At 35.5% G+C, this 22048-nt stretch overlaps 2 protein-coding genes and 1 long non-coding RNA gene across 8 annotated transcripts; 1 reads left to right on the top strand and 2 right to left on the bottom strand.

Moving 5' to 3' along the window:
• Positions 1 to 9552: 9552 nt before the first annotated feature.
• Positions 9553 to 10889, bottom strand: LOC106333896. Of its 2 annotated transcripts, none has more exons than XR_001268488.1 (3): positions 10815 to 10889; positions 10472 to 10529; positions 9553 to 9747 (listed from the first exon to the last, which is right to left on the bottom strand). It is a non-coding gene; the product is annotated as an uncharacterized LOC106333896 (long non-coding RNA). The 2 variants fall into 2 exon arrangements; XR_001268487.1 differs by having other exon boundaries at positions 9553 to 9741.
• A 3016-nt stretch (positions 10890 to 13905) lies between these two features.
• On the bottom strand, positions 13906 to 16530 carry LOC106336378 (eukaryotic initiation factor 4A-1-like). Its single transcript, XM_013775196.1, has 4 exons — positions 16348 to 16530; positions 15432 to 15501; positions 15242 to 15345; positions 13906 to 15160 (listed from the first exon to the last, which is right to left on the bottom strand). The coding sequence occupies exons 2-4, from the start codon at positions 15497 to 15499 to the stop codon at positions 14094 to 14096; spliced, it is 1239 nt and encodes a 412-aa protein (XP_013630650.1). The 5' UTR covers positions 15500 to 15501; positions 16348 to 16530; the 3' UTR covers positions 13906 to 14093.
• A 3676-nt stretch (positions 16531 to 20206) lies between these two features.
• LOC106332793 (60S ribosomal protein L18a-like protein) lies at positions 20207 to 22018 on the top strand. 5 transcript variants are annotated; one of them, XM_013771287.1, is made up of 5 exons: positions 20207 to 20336; positions 20618 to 20660; positions 20751 to 20880; positions 20977 to 21094; positions 21187 to 21425. In XM_013771287.1, exons 2-5 carry the CDS (start codon positions 20651 to 20653, stop codon positions 21247 to 21249), a joined length of 321 nt encoding a protein of 106 aa, XP_013626741.1. In that variant the 5' UTR covers positions 20207 to 20336; positions 20618 to 20650; the 3' UTR covers positions 21250 to 21425. The 5 variants fall into 5 exon arrangements, 4 of the variants coding, with proteins under 4 accessions (XP_013626741.1, XP_013626742.1, XP_013626740.1 ...); XM_013771288.1 differs by having other exon boundaries at positions 20209 to 20336; positions 20754 to 20880; XR_001268179.1 differs by lacking the exon at positions 20207 to 20336 and adding an exon at positions 21693 to 22018 and having other exon boundaries at positions 20504 to 20660; positions 21187 to 21368.
• Positions 22019 to 22048: the final 30 nt, after the last annotated feature.

Raw genomic sequence — 22048 nt, 5'->3', positions numbered from 1 at the left:
AGGCACAGAGCTCCCCAAAGCGTAAACTGATACTCGATTCCAAAGCTAAAGGAAAGGGAAAAGCGTCATCGCAACCAGCAGCTGTCTTAATCCCCGCTATAACAAAGAAGAAGGAGGATTTTCGGACAGCTCCAGACTCTCTTCCTTAGCGAGTGTGAGCTGGAACTGTCAGGGTATAAGGAACCCACTGACAGTTCGCCGGCTCCGGGAGATACGATCTAAACTCTCCGCCGACATCATGTTCCTTATGGAGACAAAGAACCAAGATGAAACTGTCCTCAACACTTATAGAAGCTCTGCGTACTCCAATCATTTTACGGTCCCTCCCGATGGGCTCAGTGGAGGCCTCGCCCTCTCTTGGAAATCAAGTGTTCATCTCGATGTGTTGTACTCTTCACCCAACATTATCGACACTTGTATCACAAATCATAATAAAACCTTCTTTGTCTCGTATGTCTATGGAGCCCCCCGCAAAGAGCAAAGAACGGCTTTCTGGAACAAACTTTCAGAACTGGGCGGTCAACGGCAAGAGGCTTGGCTGATCACAGGAGACTTCAACGACCTATTAAATAACTCGGAAAAGATTGGCGGGCCCTTGCGATGGGAAGGCTCCTTCCTAGCCTTTCGGAGCTTCGTTACCCAGCATGGTATTTGGGATCTCCAACACTCCGGTAACTCGCTTTCGTGGCGAGGCACGCGCTACAGTCATTTCATTCAATCCAGGCTTGACCGTGCTATGGCAAACTTGGCCTAGAATGAAATGTTCCCTATGGGCAGATGTGAATACCACCGGTTTGAGGGGTCTGATCATAGGCCGGGGGTAACTCTATTTGACACTAATCTCCTGAAGAAGAAAGGGGTCTTCCGTTTTGACAGGAGACTCCGGGAGAAGCCCGAGATCAGAAACCTGGTCGCGGAAGCTTGGCAGAACCAACCTTTCGACTCTGTCTTGGCTAAGATAGGGCGCGTCAAGCAAAAGATTGTGGAATGGACGAAGCTTCAAAATCTTAACAGCAAAGCGCTTATCCAAACCACACAAGTGGAGCTTGAAGATGCTCTCTCAGCCAGCCCTCCCGACCAAAACCTCATCTCTTCGCTGCAACAAACTTTGATTAAGGCGTTTGAAGAGGAAGAGCAGTTCTGGCGGCAACGCAGCCGCATTCAATGGCTAAACAGCGGAGATAGAAATTCAAGTTTCTTCCATGCGGTGACCCGAGGGAGGAGAGCTCAAAATAATTTCTCTGTTATTGAGAATGAGAATGGCGTCGCTGTGTTTGATGAACTGCAGATTGTCCAGACCATTTCTAAATTCTATCAGGACATTTTCTCTTCCAAGTCTTGCGGTGACCTGCGTGTAGTTCAGAAAGCTCTCTCACCAAAGGTAACCACGAAAATGAATCGGACCCTTATAGCTTCTCCAACTGACGACGAGATTAAGACTGCAGTGTTCTCGATCAAGGTGGACAAAGCTCCAGGTCTGGATGGTTTTTCCGCGGGTTTTTATCAGTCCTTCTGGGACATCATTGGACCTGATGTATCAAACGATATCCGCTTAGACCTGATGTGCTAAACCGCAGGCAGAATGAGACACATGTCCGCCTCATCCCAAAGATAGACGGACCGAAACGAGTGGCCGACTATAGACCTATCGCTCTTTGCACCACTCATTATAAGATCATCGCGAAGATCCTCACCAAACGTCTTCAACCGCTTCTGGATCAGCTTATCTCGCGACATCAGTCGGCCTTTGTCCCCGGAAGGGCCATAGCCGACAACGTCCTTATCACTCACGAGATCTTTTATTATCTTCGAACTTCGGCGGCCCGACAACGGTGTTCAATGGCGGTCAAGACCGATATGAGTAAGGCCTATGACCGGATTGAATGGGATTTTCTTCGCGAGGTGTTGACAAGATTTGGATTTCACAGTATGTGGGTCTCTTGGATTATGGAGTGTGTCTCCTCCGTTTCTTACACGTTCCTGATCAACGGAGCACCTCAAGGAGGCGTGTTACCATCTTGTGGGTTACGGCAAGGAGACCCGTTGTCCCCGTACCTCTTTATCCTTTGCACGGAAGTCTTATCGGGCCTATGTAACCAGGCTCAAGACCGGGGTACTTTAGCGGGGATCAAGGTGGCTCGCGGATATCCGGCGATAAACCATCTCTTATTCGCAGATGATACGATGTTTTTCTGTAGATCGGACAGAGATAGTTGTACTGAACTGATGTCCATCCTTAACCGTTATGAAGCTGCCTCCGGGCAATGTATTAACCGGACCAAGTCTGCAATTACTTTCTCCTTTAAAACGCTCCCGGCCACCAAAGATAATGTGAAGAATGCCCTTGGGATTGCGAATGAAGGTGGCATTGGAAAGTACCTTGGCTTATCGGACGACTTTGGTAGGAAGAAACGGGATATCTTCTCAATGATAGTTGACCGGATCCGCCAAAGGGCCCATAGCTGGAGCTCCAAACTTCTCTCGGGGGCTGGAAAATTGGTCTTGCTAAAGTACGTCCTAGTTATGATACCGTCGTATGCGATGTCCTGCTTTAATCTTCCACAGTCCCTCTGTAAGCAGATACAATCAGTCTTGACTTGGTTTTGGTGGGACCTAAAACCGGAGATAAGGCGACTTTGTTGGGTATCATGGGAGAAGCTCACGATGCCGAAGAATGCTGGTGGACTAGGCTTTTGCGATATTGAACACTTCAATGATGCTCTCCTAGCAAAACTCGCTTGGCGCTTACTCAAGCATCCTGATTCGCTACTTGGCCAGATCCTATTAGGAAAGTATTGCCGACAGAACGATCTCCTCTCATGCTCTTCCTCGGGAGCCATGTCACACGGTTGGAGAGGAATTCTAGCTGGCCGAGAAGTAATTAAGAGGGGATTAGGCTGGGCAGTGGGCACAGGAAAGGACATCAATGTGTGGAATGAAAATTGGCTCTCAACGGGTGAAGTATCACGTCCCATTGGACCTCCAAATTTCCAAGATCAAGATCTGACGGTGCAAGACCTCATTCTTCCCTCAACGGGAGAGTGGAATGTTAGCGCCATAAGAGCCCACCTACCTCAGTATGAGGATACAATCCGACTGTTACAGCCTAGTGCCTTTGAGATGCAAGACACCTTGGTGTGGCTGCCTGAGAAGTCGGGATCATATACCACAAAGTCGGGTTATGCGCTGGCAAAACAACATGGTACTTGTCAAGAAACAGAAGAGGCTCTACACCACTTTAACTGGAAAACGTGTGTCTGGAGCATAGCAACATCTCCTAAGCTAAAGCTCTTTATGTGGAAACTATCACACAAAGCCTTATCGGTGGGTGACGCTCTGGTACGAAGAGGCATTAATGTCAATGGGGAGTGTAAGCGGTGTGGAGGAAGAGAAAGTGAAATCCATGCGTTCTTTCATTGCCCTTTTGCTGCAAAAGTGTGGGATCTCTTGCCCGCTCTTCAAAAGCCCCTCAGTTCCACTGCAACAATCCCACAACTTCTTGAAAGCAGCAAGCGTATTATCAATCTACCTCCTTCGGGTGTCTCGCAGCCGTTATACCCATGGGTATTATGGAATCTATAGACTAGCAGAAACCAGCTCCTGTTCGAAGACAAGACCTATACAGAGCTGGAGGTCCTCAACAAAGCTATCCGAGATGCACGAGAATGGAGTTGGGCTCAACCCCTCAGCACGTTTAAAGCTACGACTAAACTAGCCCCCCCACCGATGATATGCAATGATCCCTCTATCTTACTCTGATTTACAGATGGTGCTTGGGATGCAGGCTCGAAGAAGTGCGGGATGGGGTGGACTTTCAAAGACAAGGCGGGATTGCTTCTGGCGCAAGGTTCTGATGCAAGGGGCTATGTCAAATCCGTCCTAATGGCCGAAGCTCTAGCACTGAAGACTGCGATCTCAGCTGCAATCCATTTAGGCTTCCTCAACCTGAGGTGTCTTTCAGACTCTAGTAGTCTCATTTCTCTGCTCACTACAGATTCCTCTGTCACTGAGCTCCAAGGGATCCTCCACGACATCCGCGTCTTGAGTAGTTCCCTTTTATCTATTTCTTTTGCTTTTATCCCCCGAGCTTCAAACGTATGTGCGGACGGTTTAGCCAAATCAGCCCTACGTTTGTTTGTAAACTCTCCTCCTCTAATTGAGTAACTTTGTTTATTTTGAATTATGAATGAATGTTTGACTAAAAAAAAATCTTCCGGGATTAAAACCTAAACTCTAAACCCTATATACTTATGCAAATATATATACAAATATATTTTACAGAAACATATATATATATTTTTTGGTCAAAACATATATATATATATATTTATCTAAACCCTAAACTCTACGTACTTATCCATATACATATATTTTTTGAGCAACACGCAACACACATACATATATATTCATACCTAACCCTAAATCCTAAGGTTAAAACCCTAACGCTAGGATTAAGCCCTAGAGTTGAAACACCTAAACGATGGGTTAAACCATAAACCCTATATACTTACACATATACATATATATATATACTTGCTCATATATATAAGCATATATTCAGACGCATATACATATATATATACCATGCATATTTTACATACACACATACATATTTATTTGCCTAAACCATATATACTTACGCATATACATACATATATATATACATATATTCATACCTAAATCCTAAATCCCCCCTAAACCCCCTATGGTTAAAACTTAAACCCTAAACCCAAAAAAAACCCTAAACCCTATATATTTATGCATACATACATATATATATACTTACGCATATGCATATATTCATATATAAATATACATATACATATATTCATACCTAAACCCTAAACCCTAGAATTAATCTTAAACCCTATATATTTACGCATACACATACATCTATACATATGCATAACCCAAACCCTAAACCACTAGGGTTAAAACCTAAACCCTAAATCCTATATACTTACGCATATACATACATATATACATATATTCATACCTAAACCCTAAACTCTAGGGTTAAAACCCAAACCCTAAACCCTATATATTAATGCATATTCATACATATTTATTACTCATATGCATATATTTATATACTTATATTCATAGCTAAACCCTAAACCATAGGGTAAACCCAAAACCCTAAACCCTAAACCCAAAACTCTAAACCCTAGGGTTAAACCCACACTCTGGGTTAAACCCTAAACCCTAACTCTAGGGGTAAACCTTAAACCCTAACCTAAACCCTAACCTAAGGCTTAAACCCTAACCTAAACCCTAACCCTAGGCTTAAACCCTAAACCCTAACCCTAGGCTTAAACCCTAAACCCTAACCCTAGGGTTAAACCCTAAACCCTAACCCTAGGGTTAAACCCAAACCTAAACCGTAGGGTTAAACCCTAAACCATAACCCTAGGGTAAAACCCTAAACCCTAACCCTAGGGTTATACCCTAAACCCTAACCCTAGGGGTAAACCCTAAACCCTAACCTAAACCCTAACAATAGCGTTAAACCCTAAATCCTAAACCCTAACAATAGCGTTAAACCCTAAACCCTAACCTAAACCCTAACAATAGCGTTAAACCCTAAATCCTAAACCCTAACAATAGCGTTAAACCCTAAACCCTAACCTAAACCCTAACAATAGCGTTAAACCCTAACATATATGCATATATACGTATACATATATTAAACCCTAAACCCTTCGGTTAAACCCTAAACCCAATATACTTACGCATAAACATAGATATAGACATATATTCATACCTAAACTCTAAACCCAAGGGTTAAAACCTAAACCCTAAACCCTAGGGTTAAAACCTATACCCTAAACCCTAGAATTAAAACTTAAACCCTAAACCCTATATATTTACTTATATACATATTATATACATATACATATGCATATATACATAAACATATTCATACAAAAACCCTAAATCTAGGGTTAAAACCTAAACCCAATATACTTATGCATATTCATACATATTTATTACTCATATGCATTTATTTATATAATTCATAGCTAATCCCTAAACCCTAGGGTTAAACCCTAAACACTAACCCTAGGGTTATCCTAAACCCTATATAGTTACGCATATATATACATATATATGTATACATATATTAAACCTTAAACCCTTAAATCTAAACCCTAAACCCTAGGGTTAAAACCTAATCCCTATATACTTACGCATATGCATACATAATACTTACGCATATACATACATATATACTTACGCATATACATATTTATTACTCATATGCATTTATTTATATAATTCATAGCTAATCCCTAAACCCTAGGGTTAAAACCTAAACCCGAACCCTAGGGTTAAACCTTAAACCCTAACCCTAGGGTTAAACCTTAAACACTAACCCTAGGGTTAAACCTTAAACCCTAACCCTAACCCTAGGGTTATACCCTAAACCCTATATACTTACGCATTTATATACATATATACATATATACGTATACATATATTAAACCTTAAACCCTAAACCTTAGGGTAAAACCTAGACCCTAAACCCTAGGGTTAAAACCTAAACCCTATATACTTACGCATATACATACATATATACTTACGCATATACATACTTATTACTCATATGCATATGTATATATACATATATTCATACCTAAATATTAAACCCTAGGGTTATATATATACTTACGCATATACATATATATACATATATTCATACCTAAATATTAAACCCTAGGGTTATGTATATATACATATATTCATACCTAAATATTAAACCCTAGGGTTATGTATATATACATATATTCATACCTAAACATTAAAAAAATAATAAAAAAGAAAAAACGTTTTTAATAAGTTTAAATTTAAATTTCTATTATTTTCACTAAAAAATTCAATAAAAATGAAAAGTTTACCTGTCTTTAATTTTAATTCAGCTAAAAAAATCTTGTCATTGCATTTTCAAACACTGTTCAAACTAGTCCCTCTGCCATGTGTAGGAATTCTCGCCTATAGTTGAGGACATTGAACGATATGACCCGACTTTCATCATGCGATTCTCAGTACACTCATTGTCCGTAGGATATATTGAACCTTTGGAATTCGCCATTTTAGGCTTGCTTGCAGTTGCATTTGTGAGCATGTCTTCAGCAGATCTTGGGATGAGAAAATTGGCGTATGACACTATTAAGATGTTTCTGGATGTTCTTGAGGTAATAGTTATGTTTAACTTATCTGTATGCATTCCCTGTTTTGACTTGTCTACTGATGTTCTCCTCAGAATCTCTAGGTATTATCATTTCTTTAGTAAATGGTACTTTTAGTAATTTTAAACTGTACACAATATGAGAAAGGATTTGTAATTGCAACTGCTAGCTAGCAAAAGTTTTTATTTTGTTGGTAACAATCCTTTTCGCTCCTTTCTTTAATTGATTGGTTTTGCAAAGGATCATTGCTCAGATTTGTTATTTATTATTCCAAAGTTAAATTGCTTCTTTTTTAACTAAAAACTTTTTGATGTAGAATTGTACGAGGAATAAGCAAGTAAAGTGGATTAAGCTTCTGCTGCTGTGTCTGAAAAATGGAGTTGAGGAACCATGGCAAAGAATCCAACTGTTTCTGCTGTTTTTGCCCGAGGCATCTCTTATATTATTGAATTCTTCTCACGAACATTATGTTCCCATAAAAAAACTGTTGAAGAGCTCACCTTCACTGAATCTGAGGGTACTTATTCTCTGAAAACTATGAAATCTCGTCTTTATCCTTCACACTTTGCCAGCACTGAAACTGTTTTTTTTGCTTTTTCTCTTTGTTAGGAAATACCTCTATTTCATGAATTTTTGTGGAGCAGTGTGTTGAAAGTTAAACTTGATTTGGATCACATTTTGGGCTAATAATTTACTAATCATTTTAGTCCAAACTTAGTCCAATATCTAGAATTATCCTCCACCTCCTTAGAATAAAAATCTAGATATTCTCATAGAATTATCTAGATAATTATAATAAAAAATCTTAGATATTATGGTAGAATTCTCTAGATTTAGGATTAAAATATGTAAGATATTTTGTATTTTGGAGGCTATAAATACCTCCACTCCCCTTTCATTTTGAATCATCAAGAAGTAACTTAGTTTGTAAGAATCATTTAAGTAATAAGAATCATCTTCTATGTTATAAAATCTTTCTTTTTCACAAAACTTCTTTCTCTTCAAACACTTAAACACTTTCTCTATTTTTATAATTAAACACTTTCTCTATCTTTATAAAGCTTTTCACTCCATCACAGAGGCTTTGGGAACTTCGCCTAGTGTGCGTGGGCTTGAAATCAGATGACGATGCTAAGCTCTACACTAGAAACTCCATCCTTGAGGATATGATGAGTTTTTTTCTCAACTCCTCTTGCTGATGATGAAACTAAAGGACTAATCCTTCAGGTGATACTTTCTTTTCTAAATGTCACTTGATGTTAACTTTGCATCATACAGTTCCTTCTTCAAACTTAATATAAGGCTAATTCTGAAAACACATTTCTGTAGTATCTTTTTCAGCTTTGAGCTCTTAATCCAACGCGAAAAAATCTTAATTCTTTCACTTTTCAGGTTGCGAGGAAGTCAATCAAATTCCAGGCCAGACATCTAGTTCAAAACTGTGGTCTATTCTCATGGTGTTCATCACTTATCTCAATGTTTACTACAAAGCCCATTAGAGACGAAGATTTTCACCTGGTGGTTGTCTTGAACGTATGTACAATATCAGTCCATTGGTTGGTGGATTGGTTTCAATACAAGAAAATAGTACTTTGGTTGATTTGATTCTGCAGATAATGTCTGCTACTCTAAAGATATCACAGAAAGTACGAAAAATATACCAGCACATATCACCATCACTATCGATGGGATACTACAACTCTTTGAGGCTGTTGCTAACTGTGATTCTTCTCAAGTCGAAGCTAGTGCAGAGCGTGGGCTTGATTCTATATTAATGAGCACCCCGCCATTTGAACTTTATATGCATGGTAACTTCATAAATACCTTAGTTTTATTATGAAAAACAAAGAAACAAAATTAACTCTCATAAATTATTTATAAATGTTTAAAAATAATTTATAAAAAATTATAAACGCAACCTCACCCACTAATTACTAAATTCTAAACAATAAGCACTAAACTTTAAAACCTAAATATTATAATATTTTTGATTGAGTGTATTTTTGAAAAATTTGTATCCAATTTAATATTATGCAAGCAATTTCTCAAAATTTTACTCGCCTTCCCATGAAATATGATTGTGTACTTCCATTGATATTTCATTAGTTTCGTGTTGGATATTCACCGGTACGTTTAATTTTAAATCACTAAGAACTAAAATATTAAATATATAAATAAATAAAAAACATTTTATCCATAAGATTGCTACACGGTAAACAATTAATTTTTCATTATTTTTATTTTCAAATTTTACATGAAATTTGGTACTAATTCTAATATTATATTTTATCAATTCACTTTAGTGAAGAAAAAGTCAAAATACAACCAACATATCAAAATTTGTTATTTTTATTTATGTTCGGAAACTTAATACACTTTATTATGCTACAAAACAAACAACAATTAATAATATTGTTATTTTTTTCTTTGATAAAGGCATGTATTATTATAAATATTATTTGAGTTATACAAGCTCGCAACGAGAGACGTGATCTTGCAGTCGAGGGTAACGAAATTATCCGTGAGGCTTGCAAATGGAGTCATGAACTAGCTGCAACTTGTGAAATATGCAAGGAGATCACATTTAACTTCTCAACCATCGATAAATTAGATGTCCAAGACTAGAAATTAGATTAGTAATTCAAGTCCGTTTTATTAGTTTAATTGCAATTAAACTCAGTTCAATATGTAGATAAAAAAAATCAGGGTTAACAACTAGCATCTGCAGTCACTCTTTCATTTGCTTTGTTTAGTGCAAAAACTATCCCCTTTCCTTTTTTGGTACATTCAGCTCTACATTGAGTAATATATCACATGGGAAATACCCTATGATAGCACTAAAAAAGTTTATGTCACAAATATAGACTCAAAAGATCAAAATGACCAAAATGTTTCATTAAAGAGGTAAATATACACTTATACCCCTAGGGTTAACTAATCCAAACCTTATGGTTTAGAGTTGAGCGGTGGAGATTTGGGATTGAGATTTAAAATTTAAAATTTTATAAAATAAAAAAAAATATTAAAATTTTGAAAATAAAAATTATAAAAATAGTTTCAAAAATTATTTTCGAATTAAAAAAGTAAATTAAAAAAAAATTATAAAAAAAAATTATAAAAAAAATTATAAAAAAATTATTTTTTCTTTATTTTTTCTTTATTTTTATATATCTAGAGTATTAGGATCATTTTACCTATTAAATGAAACATTTTGGTCATTTTCCTTCTTGTGGTCTATTTTTGTAATCAAAACTTGAAAATTGTCTATTTAGTAGAATTACCCATAACAAGTTTTTGGTTTTGATGGTGGTCCTCTTTTCTGGGCAATCGTCGTTACTCCTGTTATTACAATAGTTAAAATATAACTTCAGTTTTCATATTTAAAATAGAAAAATAGTGTTTTTGGTAAAAAGAGTTTTTTTTAATAGGAAAAGAAAAAACTTAAACCATGAACATCTCTTTCTTAGTCATCGATTATTCTGGGAACATTGCTAAACTCAAGATTATAGAATTAAATATAAAAATTATATAAGTATATAAAATAATATTATATCAGAATAACTTTAATTTTAAATAATGGTAGAATATAATAATAAAATTTTAAATGCAAATGCAAATACAAACCGAAAAGAAGAATTGTGAGCATAACACGACCAATAAGCGGAGCTTGAAAAGAATTTTTCATCTTTGATAATGAACTAAATGTGTTTTAAAATTACAAACACGGATAGTTATATTTATAGATGAATCAAAAATTGAAGCATATCTAATTTAAGATATGTATCTTCTAAAATTCCGATATAAAAGGATCTAATTTGACCAAAAATCTTTTTCAAAATTTCTAGTTTTTATTTGTTTGATAGATAAAAAAAAATTGACTTGGTTAAATTTAAAATATTTCTTGATATACATAAAACCAACCAATTTCCATTAAGTCACACATTCAAAAATACAAAACAAGAACTATTACGCCGATGGATAAATTTTTGGGGGTTTTGCAAAAATGACTCAAAACAAAACTTTAAATGAAAAATTAACCCATGATTTTTTTGGAACTTTCATTTTCTCTATTCACCTTAAAAGTTTGGATTATTCATGAAAATGACATTATTATTATTTTTTGAAATTGTTTACTCAATCATCTCTATATTCCTCTTTTATTTACAACATTGATATTATCATCAATACCCCAACAACCATGAACAACAAATTTCAAGCTTTAAATGCATCTAAAATCAACATCTCCCTTTTTATATTCTTATTTTTTACACACACAAACCATTTCTCTTTCAGTTTCTCTCTTATTTCATCCCAACTTTTATTTCACAATTTATAAGTTTATTAGAATTACTCAAGTTCATGATTTTTGGTCTAGAACTAGTGGGTAACTAACTTTCACTAAGAATGATGTTTGAAGAAAGTAAACATGAACCTCATTTGATCTAAGACTGATTTTTGAATTTTTACAGATCTGTTCGCGAAGAGTAGAAAATTCTTTTGATCAATGCATATGTTAGTTTTACAGTTGACTTTCTTTGTGTTTTTTAAAGACGATTTTCTTGAAGTCTTCAAACTTTTTTGGTTAAAAACAAAGAAATGAGAAGACTTCCACGAGAGTCTTTTCTGACATTTTTGAGATTTTTTTTTTCAAAACCAAAAAAGTAAACCAATATTTACAAAAAAAATAAGACTTTCAGTTTGTAAATTTGCAATTGGGAAAATGACTTAAATGGTAGACTTCCAAGAAGCCTTATGTCGGAAGACTTCTAGAAGTCTTCTTGGAGAAGAAGTCTCTAGGTCAATGTTTAATAAATTTTTATTTTCTCTAAAATTAAAAAAAAACTTTATAATGCTCTTATTAATTCATGTATATTAGTCAATGTTGGGACTCCTAAATAAAATTCATAACTTAATTAGTGATAATTATGAGGTTAGTAATTTTCATGTTTATTAATATTTCTAACTAATGAGAGAAGATTTTCGGGGGAGTCTTCTATGTAAGTTTTTGTAAAACTTGTATTTTCAACTTCAACATATGTTTTTAGCTTTCAAAAGTGTTAAGTAATTTCAAGAATATCAACTCATGTGGCTTAATGTGTTTTCTTAGATCATAAGATATAATTTTTAAGATTTAAAATAAAATTTAAGTTTCCCGCATAAATTTTAATTTCCCACTTATATTTGAATTTTCCGCTTAAAATTTAAGTCTTTCGAGAAGACTTCTCATATGTTTTAATTTTCGTTTAAACTTCCGAGAAGTATTCTGAGAAGTCTTCTATTGAAAGTGTTATATGTTTGAACTTATGTAATGTTTGATTTTTTGTGAATCTGATTAAATTTTCTTGAGAAGTGTTCTCCTTAGTTTTAGTAAATTTAACTAAATTTTTGTGTTATTGTGTTTTGCTATTGAAGTTGTATCAATAACTTCAATAATGTCAAGTATTTTTGGCAAAATAAGAGTGTAGACATGAACATATTTACCGGTCTCTTTTCATTAGCATCTCTTTAAATTTACAAAAGAATCTACAACAAAAAAAAGTATACATACAAATCACTAAACATATCATAAACAAAATTATTACACATAAAGTTAGAGAATATTCCTTCGCAAAGATACATTTGGACTCCACTACACATTGGAGAAAACTTTGTCAGAAGACTTCCAGGGAGAGTGATCTGAAAAGTCTTCTAGTGCATTCTTTAAAAGACTTCCGATAATACTTCCTAGAAGTCTTTTAGAAGTATTCCAAAGTCTGACTCAGATCTAAAAAATCTGTATATCCAAAAACGTTCAAATGACTTCAAAACATAGAAAATGAGCTAGATTACCTTTATAAACATCACAAAAATGCATATCCAGAATTTATAGATCTACCTTTAAATGAGTGGAAGATGAGAAACATGTAATAAAAAATGTTGAAAAACAAGATATATTAGTAAGAAAGACATGACACAAAAAATGAGAAATTAATGTAAAATTTGGTATTTTCAAGATTAAAGAGATTAGAGAGAGGTTGGGGAGTTTTAGTTTGAAAAAGATAAGAGGTTTAAGTAACAAAAAGTTATTAAATCATTGAGACTTACCAATCTTTGATTAAAAGTTAAAAAAAAATATCCATTTTAAAAAGATAATTTTAAATAATATAATTTATATTTTAAAAGTAATAAGTATTTTATTGAAATCATTTTTTCTCAAATTATTAAAAATTAATTTAAATAAATAAATTAAGATATCTTTAATGAATACAAAGGTTTTTCTTTTTCTTTTTAATTTTAATTTATGTTTTATATTTTCCAAATAACATTTATAATAAAATACATTTATAAAATTTAAAACGAAAATATTTTTATATGTAATGTGATTTCATAAAAAAGAAAGTTTACAAAAATAATCTTGGCATTAAAGTAAAGAAATAATTTTATCTTTTAAAATTTATCATTATGTATTTATACTATTTCGTACTAGATCATCACTTTATTTTTTCTAATTTTATTTTTCCTAAATTAACGAAAATCATATTATTAAAAAATCAAAATATACTTACCTAACATGAAAACCCAAATTAATGCAATGAAAAACCAAATTAGTTTGATTTGGCTGAATTAGATTAAAAGTAGCTGTACTTTAATTTGAAGGAATATATGTAAGTGGATCAATCCAAAATTTTTTTTTTTTTGATCAATCAAGAATGATTTGTGCATCGTAACAAGAAAATTAGGTAAACATTGCATGAGATTAAAAAAGAAAAATGGTCAGAAGAAACAACATATGTTCGAAAGAGTTGGTTGAATACTAGAAATAAATAAAAAACTGGTCTCGAGATGATTCAGAAAGAGAGAGAGAGATGGGTCAAAAGTCAAATAAGAAACTTGCAAACCAAGTAACCTTTTTCTTCCTCTTCTTCAAAGAAGATCAGCTACGTTCGATGGAAGCTCCTCAACAACCACATTGTAAAACTTCTGAATATCAAAAAGCATCCTCTCATCATCCTTCGTCACAAAGTTAATCGCCACACCTTTCCTCCCAAACCTCCCACTCCTACCAATACGGTGAAGGTAGTTCTCAGGCTGAGTCGGCAGATCAAAGTTAATAACCAGAGACACTTGCTGCACATCAATCCCACGAGCCAAGAGATCAGTCGTGATCAGCACACGCGAAGAACCAGACCTGAACTCTCTCATGATAATGTCTCTAGTGTTCTGGTCCATGTCTCCGTGAGTAGCCGACACCGTATGGTCACGGCTCCTCATTTTATCCGTGAGCCAGTCCACCTTGCGACGAGTGTTGACGAAGATGACGCTCTGAGTGATGGCTAACGTCTCGTAGAGGTCGCAAAGAGTCTCCAGCTTCCAATCTTCCTTCTCCACGTTCACGTAAAACTGCTTGATACCTTCGAGAGTCAGCTCGTCGCGCTTCACCAAGATCCTCACCGGTTTGCTCATAAACTTCCTCGTGATCTCGAGAGCCTCCGGTGGCATTGTGGCCGAGAACACACCGACTTGGATCTTCGGCGGGAGGAGCTGGAAGATGTCGTAGATCTGGTCCTTGAACCCGCGTGAGAGCATCTCATCGGCTTCGTCAAGAACAAACATCTTGATGGAGTCAGCGCGAAGAGACTGTCTTCTGAGCATGTCGAACACACGACCTGGTGTTCCCACCACGACGTGGACACCGGCTTGGAGGATACGCTGATCCTCACGGACACTGGTTCCACCGACACAGGCGTGGACCTTGACGCCAAGATAATCTCCTAGAGCACGCATGACCTTCTCAATCTGCTGAGCAAGCTCCCTGGTTGGAGCCAAGACGAGAGCCTGGCACTGGACAAGGGTGAAGTCGAGCTGCTGCAAGACACCAGAGCAGAAAGTGGCGGTTTTGCCGGTACCGGACTGTGCCTGCTGGATCACGTCGAGACCGTTGCAAAAGGGTACGATTCCTCTTTGCTGAATAGCAGATGGCTTTTCAAAACCTAGAGAGAGCACAACACATTAGATAAAGCTAACAAGAAAGACAAAAAAAGATGTTATTGTGATGATTCTTCTTGACTTACCATAAGCATAGATGCCCCTAAGAAGGTTCTCTTGGAGACCCATGGCATCAAAGCTCTCATGGACCTCATCATACGAGGTGAAGAACTCGTCCTGTCCCTCCAGGCTGCACCAAAATAAAGATAACAATTAGCCAAATACAGCAAAATCACACAAGGGTACAAGTAGAGATCAAAGATGTTAAAGACTTGCACTTCGTTGAGCTTCTGATCAAACTGACGCGTGTCAAACTGTGTGCCTTCTGGTGCTGATCCTGCCATGACTATAACAAACACACACAAAAGATAACACTTTAGATAAACACACACACCACCAAAATATCTTAAAGATAATAAACACACACATTAACAAATCCAATTTTCAGGAAAAGGAAGGAATAATGTAACAGAATAGCCAAACTTGAAACTCCATGAAGAGAGGAAAACAAGCATTAATATCTGAATATATATATTCATGTCAGGAGAGAAACAATCATATGGTTCATCCAATATAAATAGATACCATTCAAACATATCTCTCTCTCTCTCTCTCTCCATAAAAGTATATAATAATTGGAAACCAAAAATCATTATGAATGTAACAGAATAGCCAAACTTGAAATTCCACGTGGAGAAGAAAGCAAGCATTAATATCTGAATAATATAATGTCAGGAGAGAAACGAGTCTATGGTTCATCCATTATAAATAGATACCATCCAAAAAATGTATATCTCTCTCTCCATAGAATCATATAACAACTTTTAAGTGCTGAAAAATAAAGCTAGCTAATGGATGATTAGAGGTGGTGTTAGTTATATTAGTATTAAAATCTCAGCTTAAACTAAGAATGTAACAGAATAGCCAAACTAGTTGGATGATTTAAAGACGGGTTTAGTGATATTAATATCGGTACTATGTTATTATAATCAGCTTAACGTCAAATCGAGATACTAACTGATTAATGTAACGATGGCCCATGACGAAGCACAGATTGTAATAGATCAAATTGAAAAAGTTCTAATTGGACCCAGAAGGAGTCCGAGGCAAAATTAATAGCAAAGACATTAAATCAGATAAGATCCAAAACCAAACACAGAGAAAGTATAATGAAAAAGAGATATATCCGAACCTTGAGTTTGAGTTGTGTGGGAGAGAGAGAGAGAGAGAGAGATGAAAGCTTTAAGAGCAAAAGTGAAAGGCTTTGGAGTGCTTGGAAACCTTCCGAACTCGGATCTGAACCCAAGAGATGAAACAAAGAGTTTTAGAGAGAGAGAAAGTGCAAAATCGATTGACAGAGGAGGTAGAGAGAGAGGATAAAACGTGTATTTATATAGTCCCCTTTTTTATCTCTCGTGGTGTTTTAGGGTTTTCTTTTGGAAATTGTTTTTCTATTCAATTTAGGATTTTCCGATTTTACCCTTTGTTTTCCTTTTTTATTACGGAGTAAAGAAAGATTGGTGGCAAATTAAATTTGCTTACAAAAAAGATCAAAACAACACCCGGGGGTTAAAACCATCACAAGAAGCGTATACTTGAATATTTATTCATAGTTACATTTTATAATTATAATGAAAAAGTAGTTTGTTACAATCGGCTCTTCTAGAGCAATGAGTTCAGCTCATCAGCTTTGTATTCTTTATTCTTCAATGGAATCACATTTCGATTCATACATCTTCATCGCGGATTAGTATTTAACCTCTGAGCCTCTTGATGGAACGAATTATTGAATCAAGATTTATAACTATGAGGCAATGAACAAAATCAGTTTTATAGATGGATCATGGATCTATTGTTGTACCTCATAAGAATATTGATAATTTGATATACACCCCGTGTTCTTTATTTCAAAGTTTCTTCATTTTTCTTGAAAGATCTAATGTAATTAATTAAAGTCTTGATATGAGTAAATTAATCATATTTTTGGATATTCATGCTTGGGAGTCAAAACGTTAGGAATAAGTGAATTTGAAGCAATTACGTCCTTTTCTTAACCATTTTGTAAAGTTGCAGAGTATCTGAGCTCAACACATGAAGTTGCAACAAAGGCGGTTGGTAAATGTTAAGTAATTAAAATGGCATCAGAATGTTTTGAAGTCATCGACTCATTTTCAGATAGAGCTAATCTTAGATCATAACCATTTGTTTCCATCCGTTTAGTATTGACTCAGCAATTAAACTCACTGTTCAGGTCAAAACTTAGCTTTTGTATCCATAAAAACGACCAAGGGCTCTTAGAAAGATAAAATTGAGGAATGTAAGATGTCAGATAAACCTTCAGCACAAGCTGCTAGAAAACAATAAATAAACTAAAGAAACCAAAGAACATTATTTTCTTAGAAGAATAAAATGTTGCAAAAGAATCAAACCTCGGCCAAGTCTAACAAACCTAAATTCATTGATCATATCTTATTAACTAAAGTCTTTGCTTCCTCCTTGATAGTCATATTACGCCATTTATCCTTCAAATTGCACAAGAGAAAAGAGTAAACAACAAAGCATAAATATACACATAAGTTATATAGTTTTTTTTTTTCTTAAAACACATAAGTTATATAGTTTCAATGTGTAGAAATTAAAGAACGGTAGTTGAATGTGTATGTACCTTGAGGTCAATGTTAGTGCGATTAGAAAGTTGAGCCCTGAACTCAGGATCGTTGATAATATAAGACCACTTTCCCGGACCGTACTTGCATATTCCGGCGAGAAGCGCCTCCTCTTCTTCCGCCGACCACTTCCTCCTCTGTGCGTACATCACTAAACCAGCTTTGTCGTCGTATCTCTTGGATCAAGTTTCTCCTTCGGTCGTAACTCGTTACGCGTTACGCTTCGGTCGTGTTTTCCTTGGTCTATGGGTTACTCATTAATCACGGGAGAAAACCTAATTCCAGTATATATACAACATAGCATTCAGAAAGCCTAATCATAGGCTATTAATGGGCTGAGAGTATGGCCCTTATAGAAAGTCAAAATCTTAGTCAACTTTCATCTCGACCGTACGATATTCTGCAATGATAAAAGCTTCTCTTTGAACAATCTTTAATAAAGAGTTACAAGAACATTGATAGAAGTCTTGTCCATTTGTTAGTACTGTAACATTTTCAGCCTTGTATGATTTCAAACCTAAGCGACCAACATATTACTTGTATGTTAAGGAATATGTTAAGCTAATGAACGCAAACAACTTTAATGAGTTTACGTTTCGTGGGAGAACTTTTTCTCCCAAACTCCACTAGATCAATAAAGTGTTACAAGAACCAATCACTTATAGAACCACGATGGTTATAACACCAAGAGAATACAATTAGTGTCAAAGCCTCTAAGATAGAACAATATGAGCTCAACTATATTCTTTATGCTTCTCTGAATACTGATTTATCTTTGTCTCTCTCTTGTGCAGCTTGAATAACCATGTTGCGTGATCGCTTGTTGCTGAAGAAAAAGAACCGTTCTCTATCGGCACTTGACATAACGCACCTGTTATATTAACATTCGATCTAAAGGGTTTGGTATGCTTGTAACTTGTGCAAGCCGGTCCATCGTTGAAAAAGCTGATGGGCTTGACCAAACCTCACAAGTACCCTCGGCTTGTAGCTTCAACATGTTTTTTTCTTTAATGGTCTGCAGATGCTTTCAGTGCCCGTCTTGGTTTTTCACCAGTGACTCTCTGTAAGTCCGTGTTACATAAACAAACCTCTAGCAATGTATATAATTATATGTGGTCTTCTTGTCAGTTACTTCTGTTATATAGCTGCCAGCCAGTGTCAATTAGTTTTTCAACTACGAAAACCAGTACAATGGGAAAGCCAAAACTTGGGAAAGAATTTTCAATGTATATAATTATATGTGGTCTTCTTGTCAGTTACTCTTACTCATGTTGCAGATGTGCATTATAGCCCTCCCTTCTTGCTTGTATCTCTTCGTCCTAACTATAAGAGCAGAGAAAGAACCAACAACACCAGTGAGTCAGTGACAAAAGAACACATCAAAGCTCATAAGATTCTCTATTCTCACATTTATCTGGTTTAACACTCTGTACCATTTTGATTTTTTGGGTTTTTTTTTTGGACAAAGATTTTTTGGGTTTTAACAGGCCTGAGATGGATCGGGTATCCGGACAATTTTGAGGTATTCGGATCCGGATTTTTATCCTTATCCGGCGGATCCATAATTTTATTATCCTTATCCGGATCCGGGTTTCTCGGATATCCGGGTGTCGGATATCGTTCTAAAAATTGTAATATCCGGCGGATATCCGGATCCGGATTCTTAAAATAAATAAAAAAATAATATTAATATATATATAAAATATGAACAATAATTTAAAAATAAAAATATATAATGTTTTAACTATTTCTATGTATAATATTACAAAATTTACATAAAATTTATATATACTATTATAAAAATGAAAATATATTAAATAAAATTAATTTTTATATATAGATATTGCTATTTTTGAAATATTTATTAATAGAACTTACGGATCCGGATATCCGGACTAAAAAATTAAGATATCCGGATCCGGATCCGGCTTTGACGGATCCAACATTTTACTATCCGAATTCGGTTCCTCCGGATTTTCGGGTCGGATCCGGATCGAATCTCGGATCTCGGATAAAAGTTCGAGGCCTAGTTTTATATGTTGAAAATGTATTTGGAGACGATCCGTTTCAAAAAGTATGTTTTAAAATTTTTCACACAAAAACATATTAAATTTTGATTACCAATGCATTTTTTTTGTAAATAACTATTTCCAACAAATTTTTTAACCAATAAAATTTTAATAAATAAAATTATAATTTTTGAAGTTTATAATTTACCATTAATTAATACCTTAGAAATATAAAAATTAACTTTTTTAAAAAACATTGATTTTTTTCTTAAAACGGACGAAGTATTATTTATTTTTGTTAATTGAAATAATATTGAGTTTTTGTAAAAATTGTTTTTTTTACTGCCGTTTTGTTATGTTGAGCAAAAAAAAAAAACAGAGAAGAAGGCAACGAAAGAGAAAGAAAGGCAAGAATCTCTCATTCCCGTAGGTGACGGTCCCCGAATCTCTCAGGCAGTCTCTCTCTCTCTCTCGATCGATCCATCTTTTTTTCTGCAATTTTCCAGGTACTTTCTCTTTCCCTCTCTTTTTTTGCAAATTTTACTCAGGAAAAAAACAAAAAGATTCGTCCTTTTTGGGTTTATTCGTTGTTTTTCTACTCTCTTTTGTAATTGGATTATCACAATATAAATCTGGGAATGTATCTTTCCTGAGATTTCTCGTTGTGCTTCAGATGTTCAGTATCCAAAAGGAATCAGCTTGGTGCTTCTTAAGAAAAAATCTGTATTGTAAAGGACTCAGCTTTGTCTTTTATTACATGAGAAATGTCTGTTTGATTGATGTTCAGGTTTCTTGGCGACAGGGAAGATATTATTTCGCCATGAATGAGAGTAAGTAATGTTCGGTCTATATCTCTGTATGATTGGTTGGTAACTGTTGAAATAATCAAAATCCCTTGGGGATATTGTATGTTGTTAAAGCAGATGTAGAGGAACAAAAGAAAGGAAAGTATGTTCTGATCCGTGATGGTGGTGATGAGGAGGGCAATGAGTTAGGAGGACTCTTCTATAAGCCTCTTCCTTGCTTTGGTCTTGGAATCGGATGGCTCTCGTGAGTGTCTTTCTTCTACTACATATACATTATTGTTGTCTTGTCTTTTTGCTTAAATCAGCCGCAGATTCATTTGACCAACCTCTTTGATGTTAGGTTTCTACTTGGGTTCTTCTTCCCGTTTGCGTGGTACTTTGCCACATTTCTATACCTCACTAACTATTACCGTAGGGATCCACGCGAGAGATCTGGTCTTGCTGCCTCTGCTATTGCTGTGAGTATCTCTCTCCCTCTCACACACACACATCCTTTCTTGATCAGCTGTAATAAAGAGTATTGCTAACAAAAGTGTGCATTTTTTCACAGGCTTTGATATTCACCGTTGCACTGTTGATCACCGTGCTTGTTCTTGTTTTCTCGGGTCGCTAGAGTTGCTTGTATATTCTTTCTGGGGTGGGTTTTTAAAGAAAACAAATTCAAGACTGTTTCCAGAACAAGTAAAAGTTTTATATTTGATGATGAAGAGAATGTGAGGTTTCAAAGAGAAGGTACTGCTTAGTCCTTTTAGATTCAAAGTTTGGTTTGTCTTTTGTACATAAACTATTGGAGGATATCTATATAGAAATGTTGTTTGAACCATCATCATTTCATAAGAAAGCACCTTGGAACACATTCATTACAGTGGTGGTAACAAAATCAGATTCATCTTGAAAGAAGAAACCATTTGTGCAAATCATTAAAGAATCCTAGAGAAAAGATAGTTACATTGTTAGTAAACACTTTGCAGTTTCTCCTCTCTCTGATCTTCATCACTCTAATCAACATTTCTTAAATGACCTCTGAAACTAACAAAATAAGCTGTGTCAATTCAGACTTTGGTACCATTGTCATTGAGTTTCTTTGAGCTGGAGAAGTTGTCTTCTTTTGAGAACCAAGAAGACAACAACCAAGACCTGCAACATTGCTGCTAACCCTGCAAAGACTACTCCAACCGTCTCCCCTTTGTTTAATCCACCTCTCTTTGGTTCATCTGGTGATCCAAACCTCCGTGGCTCAGGAGGCGGTGGAAAGGATTCTGACCTGGGCTGCGGAGGCTGCTGTTGAGGAGCAGGTGAAGGCAGAGGCACAATTGTCTCTGCTACTGGAGGTGGTGGAAAAATGTCTGTCACATTGACAAGTGGCGGAGGTGCAGAAGGCGGCGGTGGTGGTGGCGGAGGAGGTGGTGGTG

Source organism: Brassica oleracea, chromosome C3 (assembly GCF_000695525.1).
Source record: "Brassica oleracea var. oleracea cultivar TO1000 chromosome C3, BOL, whole genome shotgun sequence".
NCBI classification, from domain to species: Eukaryota; Viridiplantae; Streptophyta; class Magnoliopsida; order Brassicales; family Brassicaceae; genus Brassica; species Brassica oleracea.
The sequence above is the reverse complement of the archived record's forward strand: the minus strand, read 5'-3'. Positions and strand labels throughout refer to the sequence as shown.

Coding starts and splice junctions, on each gene's coding strand:
- LOC106332793 (XM_013771285.1), top strand. CDS start 20,504: ATGTTCAGTATCCAAAAGGAATCAGCTTGGTGCTTCTTAAGAAAAAAT. Junction 20,661..20,750: donor TTATTTCGCCATGAATGAGA/GTAAGTAATGTT, acceptor ATGTTGTTAAAG/CAGATGTAGAGGAACAAAAG. Junction 21,095..21,186: donor TTGCTGCCTCTGCTATTGCT/GTGAGTATCTCT, acceptor ATTTTTTCACAG/GCTTTGATATTCACCGTTGC.
- LOC106336378 (XM_013775196.1), bottom strand. CDS start 15,499: ATGGCAGGATCAGCACCAGAAGGCACACAGTTTGACACGCGTCAGTTT. Junction 15,346..15,431: donor GATCAGAAGCTCAACGAAGT/GCAAGTCTTTAA, acceptor ATTTTGGTGCAG/CCTGGAGGGACAGGACGAGT. Junction 15,161..15,241: donor TAGGGGCATCTATGCTTATG/GTAAGTCAAGAA, acceptor TGCTCTCTCTAG/GTTTTGAAAAGCCATCTGCT.